The 20944-nt window shown below is 37.3% G+C and overlaps 2 protein-coding genes across 2 annotated transcripts; one reads left to right on the top strand and one right to left on the bottom strand.

Annotated features, from left to right (window-relative positions):
• Positions 1-7579: 7579 nt before the first annotated feature.
• perp (p53 apoptosis effector related to pmp22) lies at positions 7580-11640 on the bottom strand. The gene is made up of 3 exons (XM_053620528.1): positions 11332-11640; positions 9620-9760; positions 7580-8748 (listed from the first exon to the last, which is right to left on the bottom strand). The coding sequence occupies exons 1-3, from the start codon at positions 11534-11536 to the stop codon at positions 8537-8539; spliced, it is 558 nt and encodes a 185-aa protein (XP_053476503.1). The 5' UTR covers positions 11537-11640; the 3' UTR covers positions 7580-8536.
• A 1978-nt stretch (positions 11641-13618) lies between these two features.
• psmb1 (proteasome 20S subunit beta 1) lies at positions 13619-20031 on the top strand. Its single transcript, XM_053620527.1, has 6 exons — positions 13619-13799; positions 14985-15092; positions 15252-15333; positions 17388-17517; positions 17694-17800; positions 19709-20031. Exons 1-6 carry the CDS (start codon positions 13699-13701, stop codon positions 19892-19894), a joined length of 714 nt encoding a protein of 237 aa, XP_053476502.1. The 5' UTR covers positions 13619-13698; the 3' UTR covers positions 19895-20031.
• Positions 20032-20944: the final 913 nt, after the last annotated feature.

The raw sequence follows: 20944 nt of genomic DNA, 5'->3' as shown, positions 1-20944 counted from the left end.
CCATGGTGTATTCCTGCTTCATACCCGGTGTTCCCACAATCCGGATCCAACGTGAACCTGACCTTGAACGATGAAGCAGTTACCGAATTAATTCATTCATCACAATGAATTGACTTTTTTTTTTTAAATTTCCTCCCCCAGGTTTCCTCCCCCAATCCAAAGACATGCATGTTAGGCTGATTGGCATGTCTAAAGTGTCCGTAGTGTATGAATGGGTGTGTGAATGGGTGTGTGAGTGTGTATGTAAATGTGCCCTGCGATGGATTGGCACCCTGTCCAGGGTGTACCCCACCTCGTTCCCGATGCTCCCTGGGATAGGCTCCAGGTTCCCCGTGACCCTGAAAAGGATAAGCGGTATAGAAGATGGATGGATGGATGGATAATTTTTGTGATAAACAACTCAGTTGTTAACATATGACATATGAGTTATTAATGTATAGGGAGTAATTGGTAAACATGATATTTTATTGTAACTCAAGCACTTCTAAAGTGTTCATTTGTTCATCTTCAGTAACTCCTTTATCTTGGTCAGCGTTGCTGTGGATCCAGAGTCTATCCCAGGGACATTAGGTGTGAGGGGACACCAGTTCATCTCAGGGCACCATGTACACACACACACACACACACACACACACACATATTCATAAAATCTTTCACAGTTTATTTTTTTATCTTTTTTTTTTTTTGAAGGAGGGAGGGAACTGGGGAACCTGGAGGACACAGACTGGGGGAGACATGCGCACACAAGCACAAGCACACACACACACACACACACACACACACACACACACACACACACACACACACACACACACACACACACACACACACAGAGTAACCTGTGCTAAAGACCCTAGAGTAAATATGATAAATATGCCATCTTATTTATTAATTTAATTGTATCTTTATATATTTGGACTGCTTAGATTTATACTATTGAATTTACTATTTACCTAATATTACAATTCCATGTATATCTGTAATTTAAAGAGCTGATTTGAAGCAAATTAAAGATTGTTTAAAGCTATTAATTCTGTATTGTAAGTGTAGGTCATTCCAAGCTCGCGAAAGGAAGCAGATTTCACCCAGCAAAGTGAAAAAAAAACCCCCACCTTTAACTCCAAGAAGGGCACACAGGATGTATGACTGGGTTTTTTCTTTTCTTTTTTTTGCATACCCAAAGACACGTGTGTTAAGTCTATGGAATGGAAAGGGAATTCCATATGTGTTACTATCTGGCTATGTCCAATGAGTCACACATTACATCAGGAAAAGTTCCAACATTGATCTGATCACTCAAGGTGCATTCCAGGAAGGTTTTATTAACCTGCTCAGCCAGAACCTTGCAAATAATGGCCAACTAATTCAATCTAATGTTCTAGGATATAATTGTAAATAATTTTTTGATTCATCCAAACATTATATACTCCACGCAAAATGTGGATACAAAGAATTACATGACGTTTAGTTTAGACAAAGGGCATACCTTTCATGTCTTTTCATGTATCTTTACATCTATATATATATATATATATATATATATATATATATATATATACATACACACACACATTACATGTGTATATACATACACACACACATTACACACACACACATACACGCACACAAATGTATATATATGCACATATATATATGTAAATACACACATACATTCATACATACATGATATATACACACACACACTCACACACACACACACACACACAAATATATATATATATATATATATATATATATATATATATATATATATATATATATATATATATATATATGATTCAGTATCTCAGTAGTCAGTGGAAATTACCTGAGGAACAAAGTTCATGTTGCTTTTTTTTCATAAGAAAGTGAAAGAAAAGACATCGTTAATATGTGCTTACTCGTAATTACAGTAAATTGGCCATATTCACCCTCAGGAAATTGGTTTTGGTTTCTATGTTTGTGACCTTATTCTTGGCCATATAGGTGTTCGTGGCTTTTATATCCTACATGTATGTATCTATATCTGTCAGTCTATCTCAATAAGATCCAGACACACCCTTAGTGCCCAGAGAAAGGTTACAATCAGGGACCAAAACTAAAAGTTCCTTACGTGTCAAGCAGCCCTGAGAGCACTAACGGGAACAGGAACAGTTTACATGCTGCTATCTGATTCAGGGCCCTTTCTAGTAGTCTTAGGGTCCACATTGACTCATCTTCTGTTGAGCAACCAGATCCCGTAAATTTGACCAGCATTTCATTCTGATTCAAGAAAAGCTGTAAGTTCGGAGTTCAGGGGGTTGTCCCCGGTGAAAACAGCACTTTTGAGTTAGCTCAAGTCAGCTAGCTCGAGGCCTGAGAAGCCACAGCACCAGTGAACTCCAGTACAGCTAGAGTGGGGGAGTGCACATGGGGAACATTTAAGACTTGAAGGGGAATCACTTTGTCAGGTGCTTTCTTTTTGGGTAACTTTTCAGTATTTCACAATTTGACTCACAGCCTGAGCAAGCAGTCATTAAATCAATTCAAATGAATAGTAAGGTTTGACTTTGATTTTAGGGTTTTTGTGCCCCTGAAGGTTTCATACACAGAGCTAAATATTTCTGAAAGCAGCTTCAGTACACAGAGACAGGATGTGTGAGGCCTAACTGGTAAAGCAAAAAAAATCACTTCTTCTGCTGTGTAAGGAACAGATGAGGCAAAGTCATCTCTGATATAAAAATGAGAGGAAAGTAAATGTATAAATAAAAAAATAAAAAAAGATCCTTCAGGAAAACAAAGAATTGTATTTGCTTATAAAAATCAATTCATATAGAGATGCTTGAGCATATAATTCAACAAAGATTGAATCTAACCATAAGCAATGTCGAAATAACGTTTGTATGTAGGAACTATCAGACGCAATGTGCTCAACATGTATGATTTCTGTCGGTAGTGAAACTTTTTTTGAGCTTTCTATCTCCCCGTCATATTTTCAGTGACATCATGGCTAGACAATTGTAATGACATCATTGAAAAATATGATGTTTAAAGAAAGGAAATGCTGCCATCTAGTGTCAGTATATAATCTTCTGCCACTAGATGCTGCCATCTAGTGGCAGTAAAATGATCTTCCGTCAATATTGCAAGTGAGTCCATACTTTGTTAAATCCTTTATTAATTATTTGTTTTATAAAACAAACAAACATACAAACAAACAAACAAACCTATAGATGTAGCCCATCACCCTGTGCATTCTGAGATGCTTTTCTGGTGGTAAAGAGTGATTATTTGAGTTACTGCTCAAACTAGTCCGGCCATTCTCCTCTGATTTCTCTCTTCCACAAGGTGTTTCTACTCACAGATATATATTTGTTTATATATATGTTTTCATACAATTTTGTGTAAACTCCAGAGACTGTTTTGCATGAAAATACCTGGAGAGAACCAGTTTCTGAAATACTCAAACCATCCTGTCTGGCACCAACAACCACACCTATGGTCAAAGTTCACATTTTCCCCATTCTGATGTTTGATGTGAACATTACCTGAAGCTCTTGACCTGTATCTGCATGATTTTACACATTGCGCTGCTGCCACAGGTGTGCAGGCGTTCCTAATGAATTGACCAAAGAGGGAATTAGTTGTGTGCTACTAGTACCTTTTCATTTAAGTGATATATATATATATATATATATATAGATTTCTATATATATAGAATATCTAGAATATCTATATATCTATATATATATATATATATAGATAGATGTAGATACAAATTGATGTAAAATAAACTACTCTCAAATATCATAGAGTTTTACATTTTAATAAGGCTTCTGCTAAAGTACAAGAGTATAGTATTCTATTTGTGACTTAGTGAAATATACTGTATATCTCCTTAAATAATAAATGGGCATATGGGAAAAAATCTATATTTTAACAAATAAATTCAGTAATTGGTTGGGTCCAGTCACAGCTCAGTTCTGAGTAAGACTATTTCATAGAACGTGATTCATGCTTCTTGCATGTAGCCTGTTTGGCACATCCTTCTCCAACAACGACACCTTTGTTTGACTGGTTTTACAAATTGCAGCACTAGGAGGCAACCAAGAGATTTGAAAACATGAAATAAATAAATTGTTGCCAAGATCATTTATGAGCGTCATTTGAATTGGGATGACTTTTGCAAATGACAGTGTTTTGGAGATTCCTGCTTGGTACTTGAAATGATCAAAAGAATTAAAATGATATCTTTGCCATCACTGAGCTTTGTCACTAGCATTACAGGAACTCAAATATTTTTCTGCAGGAAAAAAAAGTAGTCTGCATTTTGTTGAATGGGTCATAGGGATAGGTGCAACACTGAAAATCTATTGGCTTTGTGTGTGATGGTAGGCTAGAAGAACATCTGTTGGCTGTGTGTTATATAATACCTATAAAAATTTATAAAGTAAACCCTTTACTTAGACACTGAATGCCATGTTCAAGAAACTGTCTTAATATTGCACGAAGTCTTGCAGGAGTTGCAAGAAATTGATTAGACAGTGAAATTCTCGTGATGCAGACTGCTATACTCCAGCAAAAATATAAATACAGTTTCCTGGTCTCAGTAATACTACATTGTGTGTATGGTCATGAGTCACTTAGCTTTCAGTCGGACTTCATTCTCTTCACCTTCAGTGTTCCATGACAAAGAAAAATCTTGTAATTCTAGTTCAGAAAAAAAAAAAAAAAACCAACAGCTTTTGTAATTGACCTGGATGGATTTGTGTGTACACACTGTACACACAAAATAAGGCTGGTCAGATTTAAACATGATGCTAATGACTTTTGCACAAACTTGCACATTCATCAGTGCATTCATAAAACAAAATTTAGCACAAACCTAGAATCTATTTTGGGGATGAGTGAGGGTAAGTAAGGGAGATAAAAACTAAGGTCTACATAAATTCAGAAAGCAGTCATTAAAAAAAATAAAAATTAATAATTATTGTCAGGTCCAGATTAAACTTTGTTGTATACAGCTACGTTGATAAATCTGGGTATTTATGCACTTACACAGTATGTTGTTGATGATAGAATTATGATCTCTTTAATATAATTGACATTTAACATGCATATCAAATTGTTATCATTTGAAATGCCTAAACCATACAGTAATGCAATTTAGTTCTCACCGACAGGCATTTAGACATTTTATGACGGGCGGGTGTGTCAGGTTTAGCGTGTCAATCATCACTTACAAGGACAGTGGTAGCTTAGTGGTTAAGACGTTGGAAGACTGCTTGGAAGGTTGTGGGTTCAAATCCCAACAGCCACTGCTGGGCCCTTGAGCAAGGCTCTTAACCCTCAACTACTCACCTGTATAAATGAGATAAATGTAAGTCGGCCTTGGTAAGGGCGTCTCCCAAATGCCAAAACTGTAAATGACACAGAAACCTGACACACACAATTGCTTGCGGATACAATCTACACTGACCTGCTGCATGATGAACTGCATCAAGAACTTGTATATCTTAGCAAACCTTCTACAAAAAAAAACACTTTTTTTTTGTATCCATGAAAAGTGACAAGTATTTTCCTATAACAGCGCATCCCAAAGTGTTTTATTTCTCTTATTTAACCGCAATTTCCTAATTACAATGTTTTCAATTCATTAATGAATGAAAAATCATGATTTATTGCTGCTTAATGTTGTGGAAGAGCAAAGCAAGATAGTTCCTGTAATTACTCACAGTGTCTTACATAGGTATTTACCCCCTTTGACCTTTTCCGTGTTTGTAGTGTTACAACCTGGAACTGAAACGGACCGACTGTAATGTCCATGCAATAAATTATGATTGCATAAGTATTCACCCTAACTGCTGTGAAATCCTTAAATTAGATCTGGTGCAACCATTTACCATCAGAAGTCACATCATTAGTTGAACATTAGTTGTGCATTTAAAGTGATTTCAGTGTAAATACACCTTGAAACAGCATCGTGAAGACCGAGAAGTGATCAAAGCAAATCATGGATAAACGTTCCGGATCAATCTAGGATTTGGTTATTTAAAAAAATAATAAGAATAAATTTTCAATCTTATAATAGATTATATATAAAATATAAAAAGAATATGGCACCACCGTAACTCTGCCTAGAGGAGGATGCTTCTCTGAATAATACCCTCCTGTAACAACGTGCACAAAAAGATCATGATAAAGTGAGCTAACTACATGTTGAAACATATTTACAACATCTGCGAAATAATTTGTATGAAAAAATATTTTATGTGACTGTCCCATGTTAGATAAAGTGGGACAACATTGTTCAGGTAAAGTGGGAAAAATAGTCTATGCTTCATTTTATTTTGTGCTGTAGATCTATAGTACAGCCAATTAGAATATTTTACATTAAACTACAATAAATAAACACTTGTAAACAAAACCTGAGGAATAGTGGAACGGACTGACTGTGGAGTTTGCCCTGGATGATTCCATGAGAGCTGCAAGGAATAAAATTATGAAGTTGTTGATAATTTCTTGACATGCAAAGACTGCTTTATGTAGGCCTTGTGTGGGAAGCAAGTTCACTGTGGTGCATACACATTTTTGGTTGGCCATATCTGCAACATGACTTTTTGTCACTGCTTAGTATGAACACTCCCTAATTCCACTTTCCCTCTCCACACTTACATACACTGTCCACATGTTCTCTTTATTTGCCATAGCCTATATTTGTGGAAATTAATTCGATTTCATGATTATTTGCTTTAAAACAAGATCTTGGTGGTCACGTCTTGGTTTTATATTTGCCTAAAAAATGCCACCTGTGGTCTTGCTTTTTCCATCCGCAATCTTGTTCCAAAACTTGATGGTGTAAAAACCACAACCCTGGCTATAACTCTGGTGTGTGTGTAATGGAGACAGAGAGTGAATTTTTATTTTGTATCTTCTTCTGGCCCATTAATTAACTATGGTCAATGAGATTTGCCCTCAACACTATGGATGAAAATTTGAATGAATTACCAAAAACCAAAGGGGGTTAATGGAACGCAACCGTTTTTTTTTTGTCTGTTGGTTTGTTTGTTTAGCGCTTTTAACAATGGACATTGTCCCAAAGCAGCTTTATAGAATATTATATATATATATATTCATTCAGGAAATAGAATTTCAGGTATGAATTTCTCCCTAATGAGCAAGCCAGACGTGACAGTGGCAAGGGAAAAACTCACTGAGATGACATGAAGAAACCTTGAGTGGAGTCCATCGTAGGACACCATCGTAGGACACCATGCACACACTTTCACATGCTCATTCATATTTAGGGGCAATTTTGCAAAACCTGTCCACCTACTGGTATGTTTCTGAGAGGAGGGAGGAAACCTGAGAACCTAGAGGAGACCAAACACAGACAGAGGAAGAACATACAGAACTCCACAGACAAGTAACCTGAGCTCAGGATCAAAGTGGAGACTAAGGAGCTGTGAGGCAGCAACGTTCACCATTCTGCCCCAAAAAAAATATCATGTGAAGGCCTGCCAGCTTGTTTATGTTGAAACATTCTCAATTCATATTAGAATCATCTTTAACTTCTCAAAGGAATGACACCAACATTAAAACAGCTTGGTCTCCCTTTATTACACATTGGCTTGCAATGAACACCAGACAAGATTCATTCAAACACATCAGACTATTACAAAAACAGCATGGTTAGTGTTAAAATTTAGTTGAAAAAGTTCAATTTTAGTTGAAAAACCATATATAAAAACTGTATACCCTTTAAAACATTTTACAGTGTTGCACTACAGAAGACTTCTTCCCTAACCTCTATGAATATATATAAAGTTCAAATTTCAAGCAACAGGAACATTCATCAGTCCATTCATACCAAACGCAAGCAATCTATACAGCATTTAAGGACAGTAGGTTTATACATTACAAAGTGGTATATGAGGAAAGAAATCTCCGTATGACAATATGAGATTAATGTTTCTAAAAAACCACACTTGATTTTTTAAGTACAATTTATTAAAGTGATAGAGACTAAAAATTCTGTGCAAGTCTACATTAATTAATATTCAATTATAAGAGGTGGGCCTCTGAAAATATGCTAATTTCAAGCAGAAGATAAAGATATAGCCAGTAGAGTCAACTGTAATTAAGTGGCCTTTATCAAATACACCTAAACTGTAAACCCCTAAAGTTTCTACCCTGGTGCTCTGATAAAGACTAATTGGTTTTTGTGTCTGCATGGAACAGAAAAAGTAAATCATATGATAAAGCAGTGATAAAAACTGAAATGTCACCTTGAATGAAATAAAAATATGGCCAGTATTGCCAGAGCATGTAGGGTGGAGTTTTGAGACAACGTAGGCCTTTGTAAGAAAACTCATTATTATAAATAATCCTTATTAAAGCAAAAAATACTGTTCATGTTTCCCATATTCTCTTTTAGTAAACTTGGATCCTATCTTGAGCAGACTGTGCCAATTCCTGTTTGGAGCTTTAAAAATATTATTTAGTCAAACAGTTCTTAGAGCAATGGTGCGATAAGTAGTAGAGATGGAGAGGGCTTTTAGGCTGACGTGTAGATGTATTTGGTCTTTGCTATGCCACTGAGTTGGTCTTCATAGCGGGGCAGGCAGCAGAACAGGATTGCGCAACCAATCATAATGATGGTGGCTCCCCAGCCAAAACCATACGCCCAGGTGTAGTCGTAGTTGCCTTCAAAGATTAGTTCGTTGAATTTCACTGGGTAAACTATCAGAGCGATGATCTGGAGTATCGCTGAAATGACACAAGTCACATGATTATGTGACTGACTTCAAGAAACAAGACCAGTGTGATCAGAACCAAAGGAGTGATATAACTTTAGCACACCTGAACTTAAAAGTCTCACCCTTGAAAGACACACACCATTACGTCTAGTAGTTCTTCATTTATTTTCACTTAATCTCTCCTAAATTTCTATAATATTATATATATATATATATATATATATATATATATAAAAACAAAAAAAAAAAAACACAGACGCAGTAATGATTCCACCACCGCCGGGAAGGGCTGAGACGAGACTGAAAGTCTTGCGCATATGTGCAATTGCCGCGCCCTTCAGGGCGTGTAGCTACAATTCTTTCACACAGTAGTGAGAGAGATAGGACTACTCCACCCCACATTATTACTCATCGAGGACAGGCTCTTCCAGCTCTCCCACCTAGGTTAATGCTTTGCAAGGCAGTGTGCATGGTGTGATTACAAAATAGTCTGACTGTAGAGAAAGTCATGACATGTTAGGACTATCATACTGATGTGTCGATTAAGGTGTGTGTGTGTGTGTGTGTGTTTGGGCACACTGAGTAACTTGGTTACCACTCCTAGCCCCACTGGAAACCAGCATAACAAAGTGATGATCAGAGGTGCACTACTTCCTCAAATAACTTTGAAAGAGCCCAAGGCGTTGTTCAGGCTTGTGCTGAGTGGCAAAATCATTTTTCCTCTGTACAATGTACTTTCATTTGAACTGATGCCCCCCCTCGTCTAACTGGTGTTATACAGTACCCACTTGGTTTTTCTTTTATATTTTTTCTGATAAGAAATTTATCACAGACATTTATTTAGACACATACAATATCTCATAGTTCAAAGCTATTCTTACCAGCAAACATGAGGAGAACTCCAATAAATGGCAAGAGTGGTATATTAAGGGTACAGCAGAGAGCCACACAGGAGATGATGAAGGCTATGATGAGGATGATGAGGCCGATGATCATAAGCGCAGCGACAGCCTGAGCCCATGCTGAGAAAGGCAAAGCATATTGTATGTTTTCTGTATGCACATTATTCAGTAAGCACACACAAACACGTTCTTTATTAAAAGATTATATCTCGGCATTTTAATGGGAACCCATCACTGTAAACATACTTGCCACTGCCACCAAGTAGGACTCATTATGATATTTGATCCACCCTGTGACACTATTACCAAATTTAACCCTTTAATTAGGATTAAAATCAGACCAGCACAAGCAAGTATCTGACTGTTAGTGCTGGTTGTACATTAACAAAACTTATATTGGTGGTAAACAGCTTCGGGAGACTTTATCATGGGAACGAACAGTAGGGCTAATTTGTTTCTTAGCATTCTCGTTCAGTGTGTTTGGTTTAGGTTGGAGTGGAGTACACAACCTAGGTGACCGAGATGGAACATAAACAGACAGCAAAAGGGTGGGACTAGTGGTACATTCCAGGCTTTTTCCTGTTATCTCTAACTTGAAAAAAATCTGTGTGAGTCAGTGTTAGACTGGCTACTATCTGACCAGCAATACTACAGCAGTTTATACAGTGTGTCTAACTCCGTTCTTCATACAACTATCTCACACTTCTTTCGGGTCAGCTTGTAGAAACTCCTTTACCAATACCTGTTTGAATTTAGTTTCGTTTGTAAGTTTCATTTGGATAAAAAGTGTCCTTTAAATGAATAAAGGTCATCGGAATCTGAACTTGGCTCTGAAATTGGTCATTTATTGAACTGAGAGGCAGAAACATGTACAGAATAGGCACTGAAGACACTTCAGTACTTACTTATTGTGTGTGTATTTTGTTTATTGAATATGAGAATCATACCCAAACACAATGTATCTCCCCACTCTATAAAAACAGAGAAATTTAACCAGCAACTCGACTACAAGACTAACGCAGACAAAATGGCGTCCGTCACCTGAAGGCAAACTGTTATATACACACACACACCTGTGTAGTACACAACACAAGTCTGGCTACCGTTTTAAAAAATCTCTTTATCACACATTTTCTTGATTCAAATGAAATAAAAATTGTGTAGCACCCAAATGACCCTTTTATGAAAGGAAAAAAATGTTTTGTTAATACAGGAAATTTCTCATTTAGGATCTATTATCAGTTGTAAAACGATGTAAAAACGTTGTCTGACATAAAAATTATAAAAGTAACACACACAAAACAATTATTTAAAAAATCACCTGACAATATTTTATTTCGAAAGTGCGAATGTGTGTTACGAAGATAGCTACTTCCTTACTGAGCGAGACGAGGGAAAGTCCGTGTGGCTGAGGTTACGTCTTAAACAGCTGTACTTAAAATGTTATTTTAACTAACAAAGTAAATATTTTACACACTATAGTACACGGTTTAGGACGTAGCCGAGAGGCAACAAGCCCGGCACCTGCGCCGTTAGGTGAAATACGGTAGCTCTGGAGTTTGTTTTTTGAGCAAGTTGGTCTAAAGTTTACTCCAACTGGGTTCCAATCATCAAAATACAATCATGAGGAAATGTACAAAACATTAAGACAAACAAAAAACACGATCATTATAACTCTTGGTCACACTTACAGAACTCCGTGAGAGACTTGCAGGTCCAGTTGTCGTTGCGGCCTCGGCACTGTTCCCACATACTGGCATAGTGCGACTTGGCGTTTTCGTCCTCCACCCATCCGGACTGAGCCGCGATGGCGATGATGTCAAAAATGATGGCGAAAAGCAGGAGAAGAGGCAGGATCCACCTGCATCGGGGATACGCGATGCCACAACGAAACATGTCTGAAAGCAACGGTGTGTTCACTGCTCGGAGCTGAAAGCCGTGTTGTGTTGCTCGCCTGTTGTGTGTCTCAGTAAAGTATAAAGCGCTCCACCCAGTGTAACCTGAACACACTGGGTAATATGCAGGCAAATCTAATCACGCTCCAGAGCAGGAGGAGCCACACACTTTTACTTTTTTTTTTGCTCTTTTTGACCCGCCTAATTTTTTATTAATCTATGAAAACTTCTTAACAGACATAAAACAATATATTAATTCGATTAAACAGATAAGAAAGAGTAAGCACCCTGCTACAACAACAACAACAACAACAACAATAGAAACTATTATATAAAATGTAATGGTTGTAATGGTTATAATGGGAATTGTATTGTTTTTCATGGAAACTGTAATGGTCCCTGTGGACCTCTACTGGAAATTTGTTGCCTTTTGTAACTGTGGCATGTTGCAGTATGTCTAGTGGATACCATTAAGGACCAATAATGGAAATGGTTTTAATGGTTTTCATGGAAAGCATTAGAATTTCTGTGATGCTATTACTATTCTATTGTTGTTGTTGTTGTTTTATTTTAGTAGGGTCCACTGATATAAAATGACATCCATCCATCCATCCATCTTCTACCGCTTACCCCTTTTCAGGGTCACGGGGAACCTGGAGCCTATCCCAGGGAGCATCGGGCACAAGGCGGGATACACCCTGGACAGGGTGCCAATCCATCGCAAGGCACACTCACATACACACTCACACACCCATTCATACACTACGGACACTTTAGACACGCCAATCAGCCTACCATACATGTCTTTGGACTGGGGAGGAAAATCCCCCGCAGCTTAACCACTGAGCTACCACTGCTCTACTTGGTTTGACAAAGTAAAACAATTATCTGTTATGTGCTCAGAAAGAAACTAATACTAATCTCTACCTTGTAACTGAAAAGATATAACTATAAGAACCTTGAGGGTACCACCTCAGTGACTAGGAAAGGTACAGTTTAGAATTCTTTTTTGTTGTTGTACATTTACTCTTCTTCAGTAATTGCTTTATCCAGGTTAGAGAACAGAAGTGGATTCTATAAATATCAATATTTAAATCAAGATTTAAATAAAACACAGCAATATTGAACAGATAAAGATTGCACACAAAAGTTATTGCAACTTAAACATAAAAACAGTGCTGTCAGTAACATGGCCATCATGTTAGTGAGGCAATTAAGTGTTCATAAGCCTGATTGCATGCGGAAAGAAGCTTCCGGTGTCTAGTCGTTTTGACTCATATTCACCTGAAACACCTGCTTTAAGGAGTTCCAGTATGTGGTGGCCTGGGTGTGACTAAAGACGTAGATTATAAGTCACTTTCTGTTATCTCTTTAGATCTTTGATACATACATGAATTTAACTGCTTGGGTGTGAAATTTAATGGAATTACTTAAGATACCTGAGAAACTTCAAGGTGATGAAATTGATGATGATAGACAAGCCATTAAATCATGAACAACAATTATGAAATAAGAAAGAATGAAAAAAGTAATAATAGGGCGCACACTGGTTTAGTGGTCACACCGCCAGGGTTGGGGTTTGATTTCCATGGCTGCCCTGTGTGTGCGGAGTTTGAATGTTCTCCCCGTGCTGAGGGGGTTTCCTCCGGGTACTCTGGTTTCCTCCCCCAGTCGAAAGATATGCATGGTAGGCTGAGTGGCATGTCCAAAGTATCCGTAGTGTATGAATGGGTGTGTGACTTTGTATGTGATTGTGCCCTGCGATTGACTGGCACCTTGTACAGGGTGTACCCTGCCTTGTGCCCCATGCTCCCTGAAGGATAAGGGGTATAGAAAATGGATGGATAATAATAATAATAATAATAATAACAACAACAATAATCACAGCAATTCTACTACTACCACTACTACTACTAATAATAATAATAATTGTACATATGCATTTTTTTTTAAAAGGGGAGCATTATACCAGAAGAGACTTCATCCATAATTAAATCATATTTTGGATTTAAACTTAACATTTAACTACTTTTAATTGTTATTTAGCGTACTGCTTACCAGTGACGCCACCGGAAGAGGTGTCAAATCAACTTCCGTCCGCCATGTTGCAGTGAGACAGCGAGATTTCTAAGGAAAAGTTACGCTTTCAGTTTAATTGCAGACATGTTGTCTACACGGGCTTTTGGAGAAAACGGAAAGATGAAGGACTATCACTACACCGGGCCTGTAGAGCATAAGTTCTCCCCCTATGCCTTTAACGGAGGGTAAGAAATAAAATAAGTGTATGCTGAAACGCTCTTAGCCGGCTTTGTCATCTTCCCTGTATGCGGGGCTGGTGTAGTTAGCCAGACTTCAACCTCAGTTAATGTTTTAAAATGTCAAGGGTTTCGGCAGGAACGAGGAATAACCCACTCACCATTTATATCTTGAATACGCGAAGATAATTTTTCCGAGTATGAAACTTATGTTAACAAGACAAAGTCGTCATGCAGTCTTTTTAGCCGGTAGCTAGTTAGCTAGCAGTGTTGAGCTCTGTGCTATTCATGTTTCATTTGTGTAGCTTGATCTAACTCTTATTTCAATTAAGCGGTTAAATTTATAACACGTCATATTTCCATTTGTGAGTCTACGGTTTAATACACATAGGAACAGCCTTCTGATGATGTAGGGCATATCTAGAAAAAAAAAATAAAAAAAAAATAACTTAGCAGAATTGAAATTTCCTGAAGTGTGTATGTATGTATATACACACACACACATATGTATATATACATACACGCACATTATTTATATATATATATATATATATATATATATATATATATATATATATATAAATGTGTGTGTATATACATATAAGTGTATGCTGAAACGCTCCTAGCCGGCTTTGTCATCTTCCCTGTATGCGGGGCTGTTGTAGTTAGCCAGACTTCAACCTCAGTTAATGTTTTAAAATGTCAAGGGTTTCGGCAGGAACGAGGAATAACCCACTCACCATTTAAATCTTGAATACGCGAAGATAATTTTTCCGAGTATGAAACATATACAACATAACTCCAAAAAGTCACAGCATCTCGTTGTCTCTGATATTGTCCTCATTAAAATTGACAGGTGGAGTTGGCGGTGAGAAATCCTCAGCAGTTGAGAAAAGTCTCTTCTTAATCTCTCCCACTGTTTAGCTAGTTCACTAAGCTACCGTCAAGTGCGTTTAGATTTGGTGAGGTGTCCAGTATCTGGAATGCTATTGGCTGTTGTGTTAAATCAGCCAGACACTTCAACACACCATCAGTCTGACTTTCAGTTTCTAAAGGAAATCATTGTTTTGTATGGAATAAACGGCTCTCAAGCCATTTCATGAGGAATTTATATAATTGTGTTTGCCAAATGAATCCTGGTCAGTTTAAACCCTAAAGAGTAACTTGGTCTAACTTGTACATTTTGTCCCACAGGACTGTGCTGGCGGTGGCTGGAGAAGATTTTGCTTTAGTGGCCTCAGATACACGTCTAAGTGAGGGTTACTCAATCCATAGCCGAGACTCTCCAAAGTGCTATAAACTGTAAGTGACCAGATTGTTGGTATCCCTGCATGTAAATGTAGCAGTGTGTATAGTATAGGTGAAACAAGAAGAAAGCAAATGGTAACATGGACTGCATGGAAGACGAGTCGAGAGTTATTTGATCGCTGAGATTGAGCTCTTTTGTGCGTTCACACACAGGACGGACCAGACGGTGATCGGCTGCAGTGGATTCCATGGGGACTGTTTGACGTTGACCAAAATCATTGATGCGAGGCTTAAGGTAGGAGTGATTCCTGTAGATCCTGCAGTAATCTGATATCTATATCTGGTAAGGTTAAACCTACATATAAACACAGTCCACTGCCTGTAAAAATATCTAAACTGTCTTCTTCTGCTTTAAGAACGAACAGTAGGGCTCTTGGAGTGTCAAGTCAGGCTCAGTTGATACCTGATTGAAACAAATGGTCAAATTTTATATTTCTGGTGGTGACATGGAACTGCTAGCATGTCTTTTCTATTAATGTAATAAATAATTATGATAAATCGTTATGGGAAATAATAAGTACACCCCATGGAATTTTTTTTTTTTTTAACATATTTGAAACAGTGCCTATTAATAAAGTTGATACACTATCAAATGACACACAAAATTGACATTTTGTGGTAATTTTCACAACTTAAACTGACAAAAAAAAAAATCAGTCACACGGGAAAAAGTAAGTACACCTCTACTGTATTGAAGATTGCTTGCCAGTGATTAGAACCTGCTTAGGGAGTGCAGGTGGAACCCGTCTTATTTATACCCCTCTCATATCTAGTGTCTGATGTTCCCTTTGCTATTGAGGTCTGTGGCCACATGCCAAGATCTAAAGAGATCTGTAAGTCCTTCAAAAAAAAAATTGTGGATGCCTAGGAGTCTGGCAAGGGATTTAAAATGATTGCCAAATTATTTTAAATGCATCATTCTGCTGTAAGGAAAATAATCTACAAGTGGTGCAGAGTTCAAACGACTGCCAATATGTCCAGGACTGGCCGTCCAAGCGAGCGGACCGTCTGATGCAAGACTACAAGAGCCCCAAAATTTCATCAAAGGATCTGCTAGTAAGTCTTGCAACTGTTGGTTTTAAAGTGCAGACTTCTACAATTAGAAAGAGATTGCACAAATTTGATCTGCATGGGAGGCATGCCAGGAAAAAGCCTTTGCAAGATTATAGTTTGTTAATGAGCATACAGGCAAAGACCAGGCCTTTTGGAATAACGTGCTCTGGACAGATGAATCAAAGTTAGAGTTGCCACAGAAACAGCAGACATGTTTGGTGCAGACCAAAGACAGCTTTTCAGGAGAAGCACCTCATACCAACTGTGAAGCATGGTGGTGGAAATGTTATGGTTTGGGGTTGCTTCACTGTCTCAGGGACTGGACAGCTTGAATTCATTGATTCAGCTTTGAATTCTGCATCATATCAAAGAGTGCTTGAAGATAATGTGAGGCCATATATCCAGAAGTTGAACTGAAAGTGGACATTTCAACAGGATAATGATCCTAAGCACACTAGCAAATCCACCAACAAATGGCTCAAAAAGAAGAAATTGAGGGTTATGGAATGGCCTAGTCAAAGCCCGGATTTGAAATTTTGTGGGGGATTTGAAACGAGCAGTACATGCAAGAAAAACCTCAAACATCTGGCAGCTGAATGAATATTGCATTGAAGAGTGGTCAAAAATTCCAGCAAGTCTGGTGGACAATTATGCAAAATGCCTACAAGAAGTTATTTCTGCTAAAGGGGGCAATACTAGATTGTGAGGCCAAGGGTGTACTTCCTTTTTCCACAGAAGAATACCACATCTATTGATATTTCTGTTGAATAAATGACTGAAAAAGCTAAATTTTGTTGTAGTTTTGTTCAAGTATATCAATGTCATTAATAGGCACTGTTTCAAAGATGATCAAATGTTTGCTTGTCCAAATGTGTCAAAAAAAGCCAACAATTTCCATGGGGTGTACTTTTTTTCCATGGGGTGTACTTTCCATGGGGTGTATTTTTCCCCACATGACTGTAAATGTTTCCTTATGCATGTGGGTTTTTTTGTTTCTGTTTTTGTTTTAAAAAATTTTTTCAATATGTTTAGGAAAAGCACATGCTTATTAATCAAAACATGGTGCACTGTTTATTAATGAGCTATGCCTTTTTTGTAATACATTAAGTTATTTGTGTTTGCATGTTAAGTTACTCACTCTTCTTTCCTGTTGGAAGATATGATAACCAGATGGCACAGATTTTGTAATTACAGTAATCTGTTTTTGTTGATCAGTGTGGTGTTCCTTTCTGACAGATGTACAAGCATGCAAATAACAAGTCCATGACAAGTGGAGCTATTGCAGCAATGCTGTCGACTATCCTGTACGGCAGGCGTTTTTTCCCATACTACGTTTACAACATAATTGGTGGGCTCGACGAAGAAGGTAAACTTCTTTTTTTTCATGGTTATTTCATTTCAGTAGGCTTGGTATGGTTTTACTGATGGAGTTATATTGCTGTTATGTGCTACTTTGAGAAAGGACAATAAAGCAGAGTGTAAAAGACAGAGCAATCCTTTTATCACTTTGTAGCAGCTCATAATTTTGCCTCTCACTTCAAGGTCGAGGTGCAGTGTACAGTTTTGATCCAGTTGGTTCCTACCAGAGGGACGCTTACAAAGCCGGTGGCTCAGCAAGCGCAATGCTGCAGCCCCTGCTTGACAATCAGGTAAGATTACAACGGACAGCTTCACAACTGTCCGTTAGGGCATGTTGGTGCGAGGTATTACTCAAATCAACATGTACATGTATAAATGCAAGATAATTCTCACACATTAGTACATGTGGTTTAATTTTTTATATACATACATACATGCATGCATACCTATAACGTTAACATAGCTGATTGGTTCAGATTTAGAATCGTTTAAAATATGAATAGTTTAAAATAGTTTAAAATAAAATTCTATTTAAAAAAAATAATAATAATAGTTTAAAATACTTAAAAAATACTTTACAGGCGCCTGGAGGAAATTTCTCATGGAATACGATGAGTATTTAACTTGATATAAAACAGGAAAGAACAGTGATGGATTTACCAAATGATGAAGCCATTTTTTGGTTGTTAAATCTTATTCCTCTAAACCAGTGGTCATCAACCCTTTTCCTGGAGATCTACCTTCCTGGAGACTTGAGCTCCAACCATAATTGTGCCCACGTGACCATCTAATCTTTGCATTAAGAAGTTCTTGATCAGCAAAAACAGGTGTGATAGACATTGGTTGGAGATGAAACTGGCAGGAAGGTAGATCTCAAGGTGGAGGGTAGGTGACCACTGCTCTAGTCCGTAGTAGCAATTAAAATGGAGGACAAAAGTATTCAAATTAAAGAGATAGTTCACCCAAAAATGATAATTCTGTCATCAATTACTCACCCTCATGTAGTTCCAAACCCATAAGACTTTCGTTCATCTTCGGAACACAAATGAAGGCATTTTTAATAAAACCTGGGAGATTTCTGTCCCTCCGTTTACAGTCCAGTAACCAAAACTTTCAAGCTCCAAAAAGTTCATAAAGGCATCGTAAATGTAATCCATGTGACTCAAATGGTTTAATCTCAATTTTATGAAGCGATATGAATGCATAGATCTCCGATTCGCGCTCACCAGAGAACCACGACACGTGTTATGTTGATGTGAAAGCGGCCCAAAAAAATGCAAGTCTGCGGACATCTTTGGTACATGGATTGTTCTGCGTGACTCCGTTTGTGTACTGCGTCCCTCTTCCTCTGCTGTAAACAGTGTAGCACTTCCGGGTCCCAGTAGGGACTTTAAGCAACAGCTGCAAATGGAACAGCAACGGCATCGGCATTGTCGTTGTATTGCGCGTGCGCGACTTTAACTCCTACTTCATGACGTTCTACTGTAACGTCTACTACGGGAGAATACCTGGTTTGCTGTAGTCATTACAATGTAACAGATTAGGTAAGTAAATGTTGTGTTTTATGGTATATGACACTGTAATTGTATCAGTCTATGATTATACCATTAGTCTTTTATTTAATCTGTGTTGATATGCTTTAAACTTCAGCTAATTTAAATTTTCTGACACGAAATTCATTTAGGCATTCGTCTTCCTTCATATAATCAAGATTAAAAGGCAGTTATTGCTTACATGGTAAATCTAGGTTTTTAGACTTATTGGCATCATACAAGAGTAAAACCTCTTTTCTGACAGTAGATAATTATTTAATTACTTAATTTGAGCTTTTTTGCACACATAGAGCATTCATATCTCTTCATAAAATTGGGATTAAACCACTGGAGTCGCATGAATTACTTTTATGATGCCTTTATGAACTTTTTGGGACTTGAAAGTTTTGATCCAAAGCTTCATTTGTGTTCCGAAGATGAACGAAAGTTTTATGGGTTTGGAATGACATGAGGGCGAGTAATTGATGACTGAATTTTCATTTTTGATGATAAACAGCTTTTATGAGGTTAGTCTTATTGGGTATAGTAAGCTCTATAGCTTGATGCTCTTTAGTCTTGATACTTGAGAATGCAAAAGCTAGAACAATTGTTGCTGCGAAGCTAGTAAAATCTTTGACAAAACCTTTTCCACTTGGTTTTACACAGATTGGATACAAGAACATGGAAAATGTGGAGCAGTTGCCATTGACACTGGATAAAGCCGTACAGCTGGTTAAAGATGTGTTCGTATCCGCTGCAGAGAGAGATGTCTACACTGGAGATGCGCTCAAGATCTGCATCATTACCAAGGAAGGCATCCGGGAGGAGAATGTACCACTCAGGAGAGACTAAAGAGCCTACATGACTATGCCAGAAACCGCCCTGCTTTCTCTCTTTTTTCTGGAATTAATATGTTCACTCTGAATATTGAATACTGCTTTATTGTCCTTTTTTGTATTCTTGCCCAAGAATAAAAATACTAAATAGTTGCAAGGTCTCATTTATTTGCTGTTGTAAATTGTTTGAGACATCAGGTTAAGTCGTATCAGGTTATAAACAAACAAATACACTACTGATGTACGTGCTATTCAACATAAACTTTCATTTGAATTACACACACTGTCATTGGTTGTAAGATGAGGCTCACCCTAGCTGTAGAAGCAAGTGCATCTCTACAATCTCTAAATCTCTATCTCTAAAATAAAAAAAAATAAACAGAAGATCATTAGTGAAAATTGAGTGGTTTTAAAATAAATTGGGGACTTTTTTTTGGTAACAAATAAATAAAACAAGTATATCTCACTCCTGTAACAGCAAGTGACCTTTTCAAAGAGTGGTTTTATGCATTCCAACATTAAAAGCTTAAATAATGGTCTATAGTTTTCTGTGACTAAAAACTTTTATATAAAAATATTTATAAAAAAGATTTATAGAAAAAAAAATCATAATGCCTAGTATTATTTTTTGTACATATATTCAGTATATTCATTTTGGTTGATTTAGTCGAGCTTTATTTTTCTATCCTTTTATTAACAATTAAATTATAGGGCAATATGAAATAAAAACTGGCCTTAAAGAATGCTTCTTAGGTCATTTCTCTGCATAGATTCAGTTTTAGTATAAATGAGCCCCTGTTAAATTGACAGATTTTTGTTATGTAAAAAATAATAATAAACCAAGATAAATCATGTGACAACTTTTTCAAAAGGTATATTTGGTGCATAAAAGCACATCACCAAAAGAACACTATACCCACAGTGAAGCTTGCTGGTGGCAGCATCATGCTTTATGGCTGCTTTTCTTCAGCCAGAACTGGGGCTTTTATCGAAGGGGGAGGAATCATGAATAGTTACGTATACCAGTCAGTATACTACTACTAGTAAGCTGAAGATGAAAAGGAAT

The sequence above is a fragment of the Ictalurus furcatus genome, chromosome 3 (assembly GCF_023375685.1).
Source record: "Ictalurus furcatus strain D&B chromosome 3, Billie_1.0, whole genome shotgun sequence".
Taxonomy (NCBI): Eukaryota; Metazoa; Chordata; class Actinopteri; order Siluriformes; family Ictaluridae; genus Ictalurus; species Ictalurus furcatus.
This window is presented reverse-complemented; position numbering and strand designations above follow the sequence as displayed.